Source organism: Drosophila innubila (genome assembly GCF_004354385.1).
Source record: "Drosophila innubila isolate TH190305 chromosome 2L unlocalized genomic scaffold, UK_Dinn_1.0 4_B_2L, whole genome shotgun sequence".
NCBI lineage: Eukaryota > Metazoa > Arthropoda > Insecta > Diptera > Drosophilidae > Drosophila > Drosophila innubila.
In genome coordinates this window covers 28,629,913-28,644,729 of record NW_022995372.1, presented here as the reverse complement: position 1 = coordinate 28,644,729, position 14,817 = coordinate 28,629,913, and the positions used below count along the sequence as shown (strand labels likewise).

The 14,817-nt window shown below is 42.6% G+C and overlaps 5 protein-coding genes across 5 annotated transcripts; 2 read left to right on the top strand and 3 right to left on the bottom strand.

The window, feature by feature from the left end:
• Positions 1-188: 188 nt before the first annotated feature.
• Positions 189-7,178, bottom strand: LOC117781431 (zinc finger protein swm). Its single transcript, XM_034618186.1, has 6 exons — positions 7,040-7,178; positions 6,255-6,554; positions 5,238-5,739; positions 1,058-3,499; positions 862-990; positions 189-795 (listed from the first exon to the last, which is right to left on the bottom strand). Exons 2-6 carry the CDS (start codon positions 6,311-6,313, stop codon positions 553-555), a joined length of 3,375 nt encoding a protein of 1,124 aa, XP_034474077.1. The 5' UTR covers positions 6,314-6,554; positions 7,040-7,178; the 3' UTR covers positions 189-552.
• Positions 7,179-7,242: 64 nt separating this feature from the next.
• On the top strand, positions 7,243-8,772 carry LOC117781432 (cytoplasmic tRNA 2-thiolation protein 2). The gene has a single exon (XM_034618187.1). It carries the CDS (start codon positions 7,320-7,322, stop codon positions 8,526-8,528), a length of 1,209 nt encoding a protein of 402 aa, XP_034474078.1. The 5' UTR covers positions 7,243-7,319; the 3' UTR covers positions 8,529-8,772.
• A 266-nt stretch (positions 8,773-9,038) lies between these two features.
• Positions 9,039-10,428, bottom strand: LOC117781433 (nucleoside diphosphate-linked moiety X motif 19). Its single transcript, XM_034618188.1, has 2 exons — positions 10,233-10,428; positions 9,039-10,161 (listed from the first exon to the last, which is right to left on the bottom strand). The coding sequence occupies exons 1-2, from the start codon at positions 10,332-10,334 to the stop codon at positions 9,178-9,180; spliced, it is 1,086 nt and encodes a 361-aa protein (XP_034474079.1). The 5' UTR covers positions 10,335-10,428; the 3' UTR covers positions 9,039-9,177.
• A 53-nt stretch (positions 10,429-10,481) lies between these two features.
• On the top strand, positions 10,482-13,238 carry LOC117781434 (nucleoside diphosphate-linked moiety X motif 19). The gene is made up of 4 exons (XM_034618190.1): positions 10,482-10,628; positions 10,686-10,888; positions 11,694-12,036; positions 12,103-13,238. The coding sequence occupies exons 1-4, from the start codon at positions 10,533-10,535 to the stop codon at positions 12,505-12,507; spliced, it is 1,047 nt and encodes a 348-aa protein (XP_034474081.1). The 5' UTR covers positions 10,482-10,532; the 3' UTR covers positions 12,508-13,238.
• LOC117781435 lies at positions 13,142-14,417 on the bottom strand. Its single transcript, XM_034618191.1, has 3 exons — positions 14,335-14,417; positions 13,444-14,267; positions 13,142-13,370 (listed from the first exon to the last, which is right to left on the bottom strand). Exons 1-3 carry the CDS (start codon positions 14,395-14,397, stop codon positions 13,268-13,270), a joined length of 990 nt encoding a protein of 329 aa, XP_034474082.1. The 5' UTR covers positions 14,398-14,417; the 3' UTR covers positions 13,142-13,267.
• Positions 14,418-14,817: the final 400 nt, after the last annotated feature.

Here is a 14,817-nt window from a genome sequence, read left to right as displayed (position 1 = left end):
CAATGCATCTGTTGCATTTGTAACGCATAATTGTGTAGTTGTTTACTGTTGCATTGTTCTTGTTGTTATTTTTGCTCTTGTTAATTATGGACTATGTAGTGGCGCTTAGCCTAAACCCTAAATCCATTCGTTTATCGAATGCGATGTACATACATATACATATATAACTTATATTCGGTAAATATTAGTAATAGTAAGAGCGTTTAATTTAAGACCTTTATAGATTATATTCCATTAGGATTAGCAGTAGAGCTACCAAAAGTTTTAAATGTCCTGTGTGTAATTTGTGGTATAGGCGAGCTTTGGGGATGCTGTTTGCCATTTAGTTTAAAATATTGTACATAATATTAGCGTTTTCGTTTTGTTTTTTTTTTTGTATACAATTAACGATGTTTCCCTTGCATGCATACACATCTATTTTGTATATGAATGTATACGTGCAGAGTTTTAGGTAAAGAATATAACAACAAATAGAAATACAGTAATGCTTTTCCTAACGAATATGAGCCACATGGAGCTTGCCACCCACTAGGATGTGCGCGGGGCGTTGCATCAACGACGCCAGGAACGATCCTCAGACTCCTCATCCTCTTCCTCATCCTCCAGACGTAGCTCAGGCAATGTGTCGCTGCCCAACATCGACTCACTCTCGCTTACCGACTGCATCAATTGCTTTGGATTCTCCATCTTATCATCAGCAGCATTCAGAGGTGAAATAACAGCAATGGGCATCTTATCAGCCGGTGCACCCATTGGAACTGCTGCAGGCGTCGTCACAACGGGTGCCCAGGATATCTGTTGATATAATAAATTATTAATTTACTATTGCTAATTACCATTGAGTTAGCTGTTCTCGCTCACCTGTAGGCGCTTGTCTTTGTACATTTTTCCACGGAGCACAGCTTGCTCAGCATTGATGCGTGTAGCGTATGAGAGTATCAATTGTGGAATTTCACGGTCAACATCGTGTTTGGATATCTCGCCGAAATGCTGCAAAGAAAGTCAATAAATTCAATACAATGTAAGGTAGGTTAACTTTGATCATTTGAATATTTACCTTAAAGTGACCCAGCACAAAATCGGCTTCCTCGGCGGCAAAGCCAGTGACGACAATCGCTTTCGGTCGCCTATCAACACGGGTGGAGCCTTCGGGAAACGTGGCACGTTTACGTGCACCTCCACCAAGAGGCTTTGCGCCACCACCAGACAAATTGCCACCACCGGCTGTTGCGGAGAGCGTGCGCTGCAGCTCCTCAAGTCGTTTCTGTATGGCTGTGGTATCATTACCCTCCTGCTGCTGGGCAATTAGTTCCAATTCCATATCGAGCAGCTCCTTCTTTTGTTGCTCTTTGGTTTTCTTGACAGGCAGTGGTTGTTGTTGTTGCTGCTGCTGCTGTTGCATTTGCGCCTGCATCTGATCCTGATCGGCGTGCACATCCTTGCGCAGCTTATCAATGGTCGCCTGAAGCACTTTGATCGTTTCCAGCGTCGGCGCACGCTGTGCGTCCTGCTGATCCATGCGTTCGACTAGTTCCAGTGCCGTCTTCATTTGCTTCACATAGCTTTGGAGCAACTCCTGTTTACGCTTGCGCAGCCCATTTGCCAGCTGATGCATCGCCTTCTGCTGCTCCTCCTGCTTCTTTCGTATGCTTGCCGCATTTGCCGCTGGCGTCAGTCCACGTCCAGCGCCATTCGCCGCTGCATTGCTCGCGGCATTCACATTCAGCTTCAATCGCATCGAGGCTGGCGCTGCTGTGCTTGCCATTGCTTGATCCGATGTGGGCGCTGTTGTCGCATTGTTAGTGCTGCCTGTTTCGGTGAGGGGCGTGGTCAGATTTGCATTGTTGTTGTTGTTGTTGTTGCTGATTTTGGCGCTATCTGCATTGGGCGTGGGCATTGCGGGCACATTATGCAAATGATATTGACTCTTGCGATTCATATTCACATTTCCCCCATCGTTGCTGTTGTTGGCGTTGACATTGTTGTTGCCCATGTTGGTGCCGCTGTTGTTGTCGTTGTGCCAAAAGACTTTGATAAAACGATTGTTGAGCACCGCCTCGGTGCTTCTATATGCCACGTTCGCCTCCGCATGTGTGGAGAATGTGACAATGGCCGCCTCAGGATCGCCCTCGTATGACACTTGGATGTTGACAATTTTACCAAATTTGGCAAAATGATTGTTCAGATGGGCAATGGTGTTCAAGCCACGCGGCACCTTGCGCAGTTCCAGAGAGCTATTGTGCTGTTGCATATTGGGATTGACACGCGGCCCTAAACGACTGTTGATGGGTACCTTGCGCATCTTGCTGGGCACATCAGCAATGGCCACGCTATCCTCCAGCTCGAAGCGTCGTTTGCCCATGTCGGCGGCAATGCCACCACCGCAACCTCCAGCCCCGCCATCCATCACGGGAATGGGTATGAGTTGACGCTGGAGTGGCGTTGTCACAGCTGTAGGATTGAAGGGAAATGGCATCATCGGCGGTGGACCGGGCACTGGTGGCTGGCCAGGATTTCGTGCATAGTCAGCTGGATTGGGCACGCCCAAGGGAGCACATGCGCGTACATTGCCACTGAAAGGATTTATGTTTGTCTGACCCGGCTGTGGTGGAACTGGCAGCTGTTGTTGATTGCCAGCACCGACTGCAGCAACTCCTGGCACTCCGGCTGGACCACCACGTGCCCAAATCTCTGGAGCATCTGGATTGTACTCGCGCATGGACATCATCAGGGCTGAATTGTTAATGCCCTCAAAAACAACTGGATTGATGCCATGATCCCAGGGACACGTCTCGCCCCGCACACAGTAACCCTTCTCATCAAAGTCGCGGCAACGTTGGCGTGCCATTGCAGCCACTGGATGCACCATGGGAGGTGGCACAGGTGCCGCCGATGCTGCCGACCCAGAAGAGCAGGCCACGGCTTCCATGTTGTTGCCACGTCGAGTGCTGCGCGTCTCTGGGGAATTGGAGCGACTGCGCGGTGAGTGACGTCCCTGTCCCTTACTGCCGCCGCCAAAGCGCTGGCTGCGGTCATCCATATTGTTATTGCTCCCAATGCGACGTCTATCAAAATTGTTGTTGCCGTTGTTGTTGTTTCGCCGATGCCGCTGTTCACTGGCACCACCTGGCGGTGATTTATTACGAAACTGACGTTGGTTTTTCTCACGCTCGCTGATACGACGATCCCGAGAGCGCGATCGCCTAAACGAGCGATCATTGGATCGTGACCGGGAACGTGAGCGGGAACGCAAGGAAGCGCGACGGCGGCGGCTGTCACGCGGTTGATTCTCCTTATCTGCTGCATAGGCACCACTACCAGCAGCGCCGCTACCACCTCCCGAGCTCCTGATTGGTGGACTGGCGCTGCGCACAAAAGCCGCTCCTCCACCGCTGCTGCTGCTGCCGCCGACGCTGTTCTGTTGGTGATGATGTGTTAGCTGTTGCTGCTGCTGCTGGTGATGGCTGCCACTGCTGCTGTGAGAGTCTTTGGTTTTGTGCTGCAAATGAACAGAGTTCGAATATAACAATTGGTTTTTCTTCGTTTTAGTATTAAGCTGTACAAATTGAAAACAGCCCGAAACTGTTCATCACTATCTACGGATCGGATCGGTCTGCAAGAGCATATAAGGAGACTACATTTCAAATTTTATGGTCTTAGCTCTTACCAGCTAACAGATCTTTTGTTCATATGGATATGGTTATATCGATTCGGCTGTGGATGCTGATCTAGAATATATATACTTTATGGGGTCTACCACATGCAAACTTAACATACCCAACCAAATATAATTCATTTAAGAACCTGGAGTATTAACTTTCATTACAAATCAGCGTATTAAACCGAATCAAATATCGGTTTACGATAGCGATTCGGTAATGTTGGTAGCTTAGTTTTTGATTTTCGGTTACTCATAACTCGGTTTCGTAACGGTTTGTTTGCTTCGGTTTCAAAATACGGGTATTATTTCGGCTACAGTCGAGCACGTTCTACAGTAGGATACCCTGAGCCCAGGTACTCTTTTATAAAAGTTTACTTTCGAGTTGTTGTTATGGCAGCTATACGGTATATGGAACCGATTTGAACCATATTCTATTCTATCAGTTTGGTTAGGACGTCTTAAAAAACAAAAAATTTTTTCATACTTAAACTTGATTTTCTACCGATCGGTCCTATGACAGCTATATGATATAGTGGCCCGATTTGAACGAACTTTGGCCACGATGGACAAACCCAAGTTAAATGCATATTCTATCAGTTTGATTAAGATATCTCAAAAAAAAAAAAACTTTTTCGTACTAAGACTTCATTTTTGATTGAGCGTCTCTATTGCAGCTATATGCTACAGTCGAGCATGCTCGACAGTAGGATACCCTGTGTCCAAGTGCTCTCTACTGAAAGTTGATTTTCGACCGATTGCTCATATGGCAGCTATATGATATATGGAACCGAATTAAACCAAATTTGATTAGAATGTAGAAAACCAACTTAAATGCATATTCAACAGTTATATATCTCGAAAAGCATAACAAAATTTCTATTAGTTTGGTTAAGACATCTCAAAAACCAAAAAACTTTTTTATACTTAGACCTAATTTTCGATTGAGCGTCTCTATTGCAGCTATATGATATAGTGGACCGATTTAAACCAAATTTGGTCAGGATGTATAATACCAGCCCAGGTGCATATTGTATTAGTTTGGTTCTGATATCTCAAAAAACTTTTTCATACTGAAACTTAATTTTCGATGTGTTGTTCCTATGGGAGCTATGCTATATAGTGGTCCGATCCAAAAATAAAAAAAAACTTGATCTGCCTGTGGTATCCAGGAACCTACATACCAAGTTTGAAGTCTCTAGCTCTTATGGTTTCTGAGATCGACGCGTTCAAACAGACGGACAGACAGAAGGACATGGCTCAATCGACTCGACTGTTGATCCTGATCAGGAATATATATACTTTTGGGGGTCTGCCACCCTTCTGCCTATACATTCTGCCAAACACATTATACCCTTTTTTACTCATTTGCAATGGGCTCAGGGTATAAAAAACCTTTAAAAAAAATGTAACTTTATCTTGTTTTTGTTCACATATTGTTGGACGAAATATCTGTAGAATACGGTGAAGGAGGTTGTTCCTCTTATTTTAGTGGTTTCATGCTTAAAAACACCATAATTTACTGTTCACGCCTGTTTTTAATTTGTACAATCAACAGAATGGGTGGAGGGGAACTTACATCGAAGGCTGGCTTGGTGCTGTGTGTGCCTCCTGTATTTGCATCTGTGACAATCGAGGCACTGCTGCTGCCGGCGCTGGGTTGGATCGAAGGCTGTGAATGCGATTCGGACGCGGGTTCCCTGCTGCTTTCGTTGTTGATTTGTTGTTGTTGGTGCTGCTGATTGCCTTCGGGCTTTATCACAATGTCTTTTGGCGGGGGTGGAGGCGGCGACGAGGCTGCAGCCAATACAGCCTCAATATCGGCCACACCGTCCAAATCATGATCCAGATCCAGCTCGACAACAGCAGACGACGCCGCTGTCACTGGCATTGGAGCAGGCATGGTTAAATACTCCTCACTGGCAATGGCATCAAACAGGCGATCGACGAAACGTGTCGTCTCCTCGGAGAGAAACACATCCAGCTGCTCAATCATGATGCGTTTGAGATCCTTATCCGATTTGTCTTTCTTCAGCAGCGCAATTACGTAGCGTGCCAAAGCCGAGGAGTCAGCATCGCATCTATGAAATGACAGTTGAAATAAAGTTTGTATATCAAATAATTGCAAGTTATACGCCTGTCGATTAACAATCGATAACACTATAGATTTTTTTGTGTCTTTATAATGTGTTCACACTGCGTCACATTGAAGTGTCAGCGTAAGATGCAATGTGAACGCCAACTGCATTGTCAGAGATCACTTGATGTAACAAAAATGCTATTTTCCTATGACAAGATTATCAAGCATTTGTTTCTTCTGTCACAATGTAACATCATTTTGTTTTTTGTTTTTGAGCAACTTATGCATTCTGATATGGATTTTATTTATTATAAATTATAAAATTTAAACATTTTATTAAATGTTTGCGAGTCGTACTCAGAATATTTATATGACGCTAATGTAAGCATATTTGACTTGTGAATACCTATCACTAGATGTCACGGTGTGAACTTATCATTACCGAGTGCACAAAAAGTATCCATAGTCTCGACTCGCTCTACTTCCACTTATATTAGTACTTTTACTATTACTTACAGTGGCTCGAGCACAACGCTTAGCCAATCTTTGAGCTTATCCGAGTTTTCCAAAATCATTTTGTTAGATGGCTCCAAATGTTGTACTTCCTTTGATTGCGTTGGTCTGTGTTCTGTTGTGGTAGTTTTTCTTGTTGTTGTTATGTAGGAGGGCCAAAAATATACTTATTTTTAATATGACCTCTGCCGCTTGCTCTGCTTCGCTGTCTCTGTCTCTGTCTACCCACCACAGGGGCTTGTGAGGGTTTTTGATTGTTTGAGTTTACTGATTTAAACTATATGTACAATTTTAGCTAGAATGCTGAAAGAACACAAAATTTATTAACACATTCGCTCGGTTTGTCATTAAAAAAAACAATGAACGTGCTTCTTCTTATTTTACAACTCTATCATACGCTGGCTTTTCCAACCTGTAGTTGTTATTGCTATTAGAGCGGCAGTATGTAAATTTTTAAGCAGGCTGCGCACAAATTATATTTATGAATTATTTTTATCAGGATGACTTCTTTTAGTATTGATGTAAATTTAGCAACTGACAGCTGGCTTAAACGCACACATAGCTCTCATTACAATGACAGCCCTCGCTCGCATATTCCAATAAGAAAGTTTCTCGATTTTGCTACCCGATACTTTTGCTTGCGTACGAGAGTGGCTACACAAATATATACACACACACACACACATTACATTTCACGCACACATGCAAAGTGAACACCTAAAATTTTGCAGTCTAATTTCGCATACTTATCCAACTATTTTCTGAATACTGACACATTTTACACATACCTTATGCACTAAATTTAACTTATGCAATAGTTTTTTACAACAAATTACAGTTTTAAATAGTTATTTTTGTATTTTTCACTGCACTATTGCTGCGCGCAAGGTTGCTTGGTAGACGAGTTGGCTGCATATCGCACACTGAATCGATACATTATGCTATCGATATCATAATCATCCCTGAGCACAAATAAAGTGTTATGTTCCATCCCTAATTCGAACACGAGTTTGCGAGTTTAGCTGGTGTATTAGTTAAATTTCATTATCTGTTGAAATATTCATAATAATGTGCAGCATTGGCGAGGATGATTTTGGCGATGAAGGTGCCACGCATGCAATGCTACCCGGTTCATCCGCTACGGGCACTGTTATCAGCGCTGGCAGCTGCAACAAGTGTGGTCTCATCTCAAACGCGCTCTACAAATTGAACTTTCGTGCCGCTGAATGTCATGAATGTTTTCTCAGTTATACAAGGCATAAATTTCGTGCCTCCTTGGGTGCGGCCAAGGCGTTGCCCCGTAATGCCGAAGTTCTGCTTCTTGTCGATGGCAGTGCCGAGTCTCTGGTGTTGCTGGACATGCTCCACTTTGCACAGACGCAGAATACCTTCAAGCGGTTGCACTGCAATGCTCGTGTGCTTTACATAGACGCTCGCTTGGATCTCATCAACGATGATCCGCTGCCATCGTTGCTCGAACTACAAGGACGATACCCGCCATTTCAATTTTATGTTGTACAATTAGGCGCAGATCCAGGCAGCATGCAACCTCTTGAGGATTACAGTGTCTCCAAGGCAATCAGGTATGGAAAGAAGCTGCGCAGTTTGACAGCTCATCAAGATTACTGGCAGCAGCAGCGTAAGGGACTTATTGGCGCCGTGGCAGCACAATTGCAATGTTCACATGTCTTTGAGCCAAGCGTAAGCACAACTCTTGCCACCCAGCTCTTGACATCCGTGGCGTTGGGACGTGGTGGCAGCGTTGCTTTGGATGTTGCGCTACTCGACGATCGCCTGCAGGATGGTATCAAACTACTGCGTCCCCTAAAGGATCTCAACGAACAAGAAGTAACATTCTATGTGCACGCTCAGAAGCTGCATCCATTTAAGATGCAGGTGGACGAGAATGCGCCATCCTCTGATGCCAGCCTCCAAAATCTGACCAGGGCTTTTGTGACGAATCTGCAACTTAATTACGCTTCTACAGTGTCTACAGTTTTTCGCACGGGTGACAAAATTGCCCTTAATCGACAACAGACCGAGGAGACGCCCTTGACATGTGCTTTATGTCAGTCTATTTTGGATTGTGGAGTCTCCGACACGCTACTCGCAATCGAATACTCGCGCGCCGTCTCCGAAATGGGCGTGGCACTGCATCACAATGATAGTGTTGAGGCGTTGGAGCAACGCGCCAAACAACGATTGTCGGCGACAACCGACTTGTGTCACGCCTGTCGTAATATACAAGATGAGCTAACTAGCGATACCTCACTGTAGTCTTATTTTGAATAATGGGAATTATCTATATTCTATACAGGTGTGTTCCACATCTGCCTAGATTTTGATGACAATTGGTTTTTAAAAAAACCGATTGAAGAAATGGTATTCCTGAAACGACAGGGGTTCCAATTTTTGGAAAATATTTTCGTAATCACGAAAATCGGCTGTTATAAATTAATTTAAATATTAACAATATGAAATTTGGTGTATTTTTTGCAATAAATAAATTCATTAAACATGTGTTCTAGGTTTTTTTTAGTTAGATATTTGATTAATTCTTTAAATTTTAAATACTATTGCAGGTTATATTATGATTTCTGAAAGTATAGGATGCTTGGTTTCAGGAACACCGAAAATTATCTTTGTGCTGCTTTTGGGTTGTTAACAATTTGATTAAAAAGAACAACAGATTTACTCGTATACATATCTCGATTTATTTCAGAACCCAAATGTAAATATGTTGAATTAAATTAAGATTATTTAAAAAATTAATTGAAAATCATGAAATACAATTGAAATGAATTTATTTTTTGTATTTTTACGAATTTAATTTTAATAATAGTGTTGAACTTATAAAAAACTGATTTTTGCGACTCTGAAAATATGTCTGAATAATTAAATCTCGGGCTCTTCAGGTACAATGAAATTATAGTTTTGAAAACCGAGTGTTAACAAGCGTCTGGAGTGGCAAATGTCCATCAAGTGGCACCAAATTGCAGGCCAAGTCGACTCTGTTAAAGTCGTAAATGATGTATCGATGATAACGCTTGGCACGTTTGTTGACAACGTTTATTGTGTCTGGCAATAGGATGGATTCCGTGCAGTTGTGCGGCTGATCCAAGTAGAGCTCATCGCCAGGTAATACGCCTAGCAGAGCGCCGTCACAGCGATAATAGATAGGCTGGAGCAGCGTTGAGCCACGAATACTGCGACGTCGGGCGAACTGCAGAAGCTGCAGCCAGCGACGCATGTTCATGAGACGTGCCGTCTCGTAAAGCAGCATAAATGGTAGCCAGATAATGGCTTCCTGCGATTGACGCCAACAGTCGCCTGGATGCAGCCAGTGAGCAGATGACACCTCATTGGGCTCAAGCAATAAAGCCACTTTGCACGTATCCAGGGCAGCAAAGTAGTAGATCGTATCGAATTTCCGACTGGCCGAGGCTGGTGTGCGCCACACGGACCATTCGCTCAGTGCCCAGATATCGGGTATCACCTTCAATTGTCTGCACAGCTCCAGAAACTGTTGGGCATCGTTGTGAACGCGCTGCTGCCAAAGCTCCCGGTCAAATGGTTGCAGCAGCACATGGGCTGTCTGGCCAGTGTCTATGTCTTTCAGACTGGAGATCGGTCGGCACAATAGAACGCCAACTTCTTCGAAAGTCTCGCGAAGCGCGGTCAGACGCAAAGATATATCCCGCGTGAAATTCCCACCCTGAGCTAAAAATTCTGGTCTGCCAGTGGCTTGTTGACAGTTAAGCAGTTCCAGTTGCGCCTTTGTGACGCCACAGCTGTGAAAATATGCTAACCAATCGTCGGATTCATCCGCCTTCGGGTCAAACACACCTCCCGGAAAGACGCAGTGGTTCAGTGCATAGGACGTGTGTTCCGTACGCTTGATCAGCAAAAGCTGCAAGGATGGAGCATGCTCATTAAATTATACTTCAATTATATACGATATATTTTTGAATTTAGTCCTACGCTATAGTCGTACTGTTCCTTGAGTGTAAGAGTCTGTCTGCCCGCTAGAATCAAGCTGGCCGAAGGCCTGTACTCATTCCGGCTTTTTTCTGAGCTTGTCATATCGGCAACAGGCAACCAGTCTTTCCAATAATTCCTCACATTTTTTTCACCTTTGAACCGCAAATCGTTAACCAATTGAGAAAATAATTGATAGCTTTTCAGATGATATCGATAGTTGGAAGGAAGCATTCAATTCAATTATCATGATCGATATACATACAATTCATCGATTAACATTGTTGTTTTGATATCTAAATTATGTCGAAACAAGTGACGACCAAATTACGTCAATCAGCCAGTTTAATTCTCCTGGCCAAGGACAGAAATGCCGCTCCCCCAAATTTTGATTACAATGTGTGTAATGTCTTTTAATGAATAAAACAATTTTCTAATCAGTTTTTGTTATTGCAGGCGTTGCTGCTCACACGAAACTCGAAGTCCAGTTTCATGCCGGACTCGTCCGTCTTTCCAGGTGGCGTTTGTGAACAGACGGATTCGTCTCCAGCTTGGTTGACCCACTTTCAGCGTCACGACACAGGCGCAGCCAAATTGCGAGAGTTTTGCCGGGGATTGCAGACTGCTTCCTTGAACCCAAAGGATCAATCCCTTAACTCGTAAATTTATGATTAAATGTAGTTCTTATATAGATTTTTTTTGCACCCTTGCAAAGAGTATTTTAATAACTTTGTGCAGATAAGTGTAAAGTAAGCGTCGCAGACCTTATGCTGTACAGATACTCTGAGCCGTTATACCCAAGTTCAGCTGTCTGTCCGTCAGTTTTTATGTAAACTAGTCTCTCAGTGTTGAGGCTACTATCTTAATGAAACTTTGAAAATGTCCGAATTTTTGCCAAAGGCTGTAATTTGTAGGGCGGATCAGATCACCATATTACTTAACCAACTACTTAACTGCCATAAGTACAATGTACCAACGAATCTTATAGATTATGCATTCTTATACAAATGATCAAATCTGTTTAAAATTGGACTACTATATTTTATGGATGCCACAGGAATGATCGATATAAAAAACAGCTTTATAATAAAAAACTTTTTTGTTTCTTAAGATGCCTCAAATTATCTCACAGAATGTGTTTTTGGTATTGTCTAATACAGCCTGTCCATTGTTTCAAATTAGACTACTATATCATACAGCTGCCTTAGGAACGATCGGTTGAATATCAATCTTTGTTAATAGAAACTTTTTTGTTCTTTAAGATATATCAACCTAACTCACAGATTGTGGGCTTAATATTTTCTTATTCTTGCGGATCATATTTGTTCATTTTGATTTTTTTTATGATACACGTAAGCTATGAAGGGATCGCTTTATTGAAGGTTATCAAATCTTCGGCGCTCCGAAAGAACCTTTCTTACTCCATTTATTTATTTATATACTTATTTAATAACTTTGTCTTAGGGCCATTTCGTTGCGTTTGACTGCTCTGCGCGAGACATTCGAGGAAATGGGCATACTGCTGTGCCGGGATCAGAAGACGGGGACAAGTACTGCAGGGTATGCACAGTTTAACGAACAGTTCGACCGCCAGCACTGGCAGCATGAGGTGCACAACGATGCGAGCAAGTTTCTTTTGCTATGCGAGAAGTTGGAAGTACTGCCCGACCTATGGTCGCTGCATGAGTGGTCCGCATGGCGCACACCATCCACGTTTAAGACACGTTTTCAAACCGCCTTTTATGTAGCCGCACTGAAGGATCGTCCCAAAGTGATGACTGAGCCAAAAGAGGTTCAAGATTATGCCGTAAGTGGATGTCGAGAGATAATTCACTGTGACAACTTCCATTGAATGCTTATACTTTCAATGTAGTGGCGTTCTCCATTGGATTATCTGCAGCGGGCGTTAAAAAAAGAGATTTGGCTGCCACCTCCACAATTCTATGAACTGTCGCGTTGTCTTAACTTTCAGTCGCTGGAGCAACTACGTCAGTTTGCCCAGCAACGTGAAAGCAAGGGATACGTGCTGACACATCCAGTTATGTACAAATGCACCGATGGTTTGGTGCATCTGTTTCCTGGCGACGATATGTATCCCGACGATCCTGATGCCAGCGCCGATAAGATCGATACGGGTATGTCCACAGAAGCTTTTCGTGCTCTAGCCAAGAAGAATTTACATCGTTCTGAACAAAGGAATCAGCACAAGACGCAGCTACTAATTAACTTTAATCCTCCCGACGGACAGGTCAATCCCATTGATCCACGAACGTTGTAATTTTCGAGTATCTCATATTTAGCTGGATTGACTTTCATTTGTTTTACGCAATCTGGAAAAAGTTGTAAAAAATCACATAAGTCAGGAATTAATACCGTAACAATTAACGTTTCCGGTTTCAAACTGCTTCTTTCCGAAGCGAGTATTTCGGTGAAAGGTTATACTGTGGTTGTGTCCTTTCGGTTCCGAGATCAGTACCGATATGTAGAGGTTAAAAAGTATAATTTTTAAAAATTGCTGAATTTTATGAAACTTAAGTATATAAACAGATACAAATTGCTTATTTACTGCAAAAATGTCAAAACGTACGAAAAACGTACTTAAAGTTATTAATTTATTACAGTAAATGCAGCAAATTCTACAATCTTTCGACCCTTAAGTGATAAGTATAAAAGAAAAATAAAATTAATTATTTAACAAATTTCCAGATCCATTCCGGAAAATAGATTTTGGGGTACGGTACTTGAAAAATAATTTCTTTTAATTTCGGTATAAAATATGAAATGGTATTATTTCCTGACTAATTTAATGGCAAACTGTAGTGAATTTAAAATCAACAAATATTTTTATTAAGATAATTGAACAAAATACTCTTTTTGTGTTTAAAAATGAACTTGTCATTCTAATAAAATTAACATGAGGCTCAACACAAAAGAGTATTTATTAGTTCAAAGCAAAATGCAACTGTTGTTAATAGCAATAAAAGGGAATTAGTTTAATAATATAAATAATAAATTTTTAAATGAGTAGCTAACTACTATTAATCCTTGCCGTACCAGAGCTGGTAGTCAGAGGATGTTTCCTCGGCATTGGAATAGCTGCCATAATCCGACCTCAACGATGATTTTGGAGTATCCTTGTGGCTGAGAGGACAATGAAGGAGAGAGAAAGAGTTTTACATTTTTTCATATTTGGATAACTTGATGTAGAACCTACCCGTAATCGTAGCTAGGATCAGCATAGTGCTCTTGCGGCTGCTTTGGCTCATCGTAGTGATCCTTGCCGTAATGATGTCGCCGACATTTCTTGCATTCCTCGAGCGCACGTTCAATGTTCTTCTGTGTGCTCAGCAGCACACCCAACTTATTGTCAATCTGCCAGGTGGTGGAGCCCACCTGATGCACAGTCTCGCCAATGGCCGAAAGTTGAAGCTGCTGTGAGATATTGAGGGATCGCAATCCCTGCTCCAAAAGCTGTACTTTGTTGGCTGTAATGCCGCCCAACGCTGCTAACTCATCCAAATAGCCAATCTTTCTCTCGATGTGCTTCTGGGAGCTTTCCAATTTCTTGGCCGTCTGGCCCAGTGTTACCAGCTCCTTAAGCACCGACTGCTTGAGCAGAGTATCCAGACCCGCAATATGATTATGCACTGACTTGGCCACCTCGTTGAGATCACGTTCATATTTGCTTTGATTTGCATCCACTTGGATTAACACCAGCTTGATCTCTTGCTGGCTTCTGACCAGACCATTGATGGCACGGTCTGTTCGGTTTCCGGCGGAATACATGGTGCTCGTCAGATTCATAATGCCATCGGTTGTAGTCTTAAGATTATTCGCCGTTAGAGTCTCCAGTTTCTTGAGTCCATCCTCGACATGTCCAATTACTGCCAACTCCTGCCCAATCGACTTCAACTTGCTCTCAATGCCCTTCTGGGTGTTGCTGATGCCATGGGCCTTCTTGTCCAAGTTCTCCAGGGTCTTGTTATTATCCTCCAACATAAAAAGGATCTGTGAGTCACCTAGTTCTTTCTCAGCTTTCTGCAAAAAATATTAACAACTTTGTAAACTTATATTTCTTAGTACTTGGTATCCGTCTCGTAGTTACCTGCTCATCCGCAGCAGATACAGCGCCAAGGAAGACGATTAGAACGAATACTTCAGTCTTCATTGCTTGACTGTGATTCCACAACTGCCTTTCGGTGTCATAAGTTACAGTTTAAATACTACGAGTAGTACGTGTCAGGTCTTCAATAGGTTAATCAGTCCCAGTTCTTAGGACTTAGTACATGCTCATACATAGCAATCGTATTCCATTTGATAATAGTTAGAAAACTAACTCTGATGACCCATCTTATATCTGATTTATAACATGTGCTACAGATAATCGGATCACTTCGACAAATTATCTACACGACCGAATCTTAATTCGCTCACTCGACTTTCGAAGTTTAATGGTTCAACGACATTTCGACTGAGATCAAAAATTTAAAACATTTGTTGAGTCACGTCTGAACATTCTTGTAAGTATAATAAACTATAAATAATTCGTGGCGCCCATTTAGTTATATTAAACGTGCCGAATTATGGA

Coding starts and splice junctions, on each gene's coding strand:
- LOC117781432 (XM_034618187.1), top strand. CDS start 7,320: ATGTGCAGCATTGGCGAGGATGATTTTGGCGATGAAGGTGCCACGCAT.
- LOC117781431 (XM_034618186.1), bottom strand. CDS start 6,313: ATGATTTTGGAAAACTCGGATAAGCTCAAAGATTGGCTAAGCGTTGTG. Junction 5,740..6,254: donor AGCGTTGTGCTCGAGCCACT/GTAAGTAATAGT, acceptor GTCATTTCATAG/ATGCGATGCTGACTCCTCGG. Junction 991..1,057: donor TTGTGCTGGGTCACTTTAAG/GTAAATATTCAA, acceptor CTTTCTTTGCAG/CATTTCGGCGAGATATCCAA.
- LOC117781433 (XM_034618188.1), bottom strand. CDS start 10,334: ATGACAAGCTCAGAAAAAAGCCGGAATGAGTACAGGCCTTCGGCCAGC. Junction 10,162..10,232: donor AGGAACAGTACGACTATAGC/GTAGGACTAAAT, acceptor CCATCCTTGCAG/CTTTTGCTGATCAAGCGTAC.
- LOC117781435 (XM_034618191.1), bottom strand. CDS start 14,397: ATGAAGACTGAAGTATTCGTTCTAATCGTCTTCCTTGGCGCTGTATCT. Junction 14,268..14,334: donor TATCTGCTGCGGATGAGCAG/GTAACTACGAGA, acceptor TATTTTTTGCAG/AAAGCTGAGAAAGAACTAGG. Junction 13,371..13,443: donor GATCCTAGCTACGATTACGG/GTAGGTTCTACA, acceptor TTGTCCTCTCAG/CCACAAGGATACTCCAAAAT.
- LOC117781434 (XM_034618190.1), top strand. CDS start 10,533: ATGTCGAAACAAGTGACGACCAAATTACGTCAATCAGCCAGTTTAATT. Junction 10,629..10,685: donor CCCCAAATTTTGATTACAAT/GTGTGTAATGTC, acceptor TTGTTATTGCAG/GCGTTGCTGCTCACACGAAA. Junction 10,889..11,693: donor AAGGATCAATCCCTTAACTC/GTAAATTTATGA, acceptor ACTTTGTCTTAG/GGCCATTTCGTTGCGTTTGA.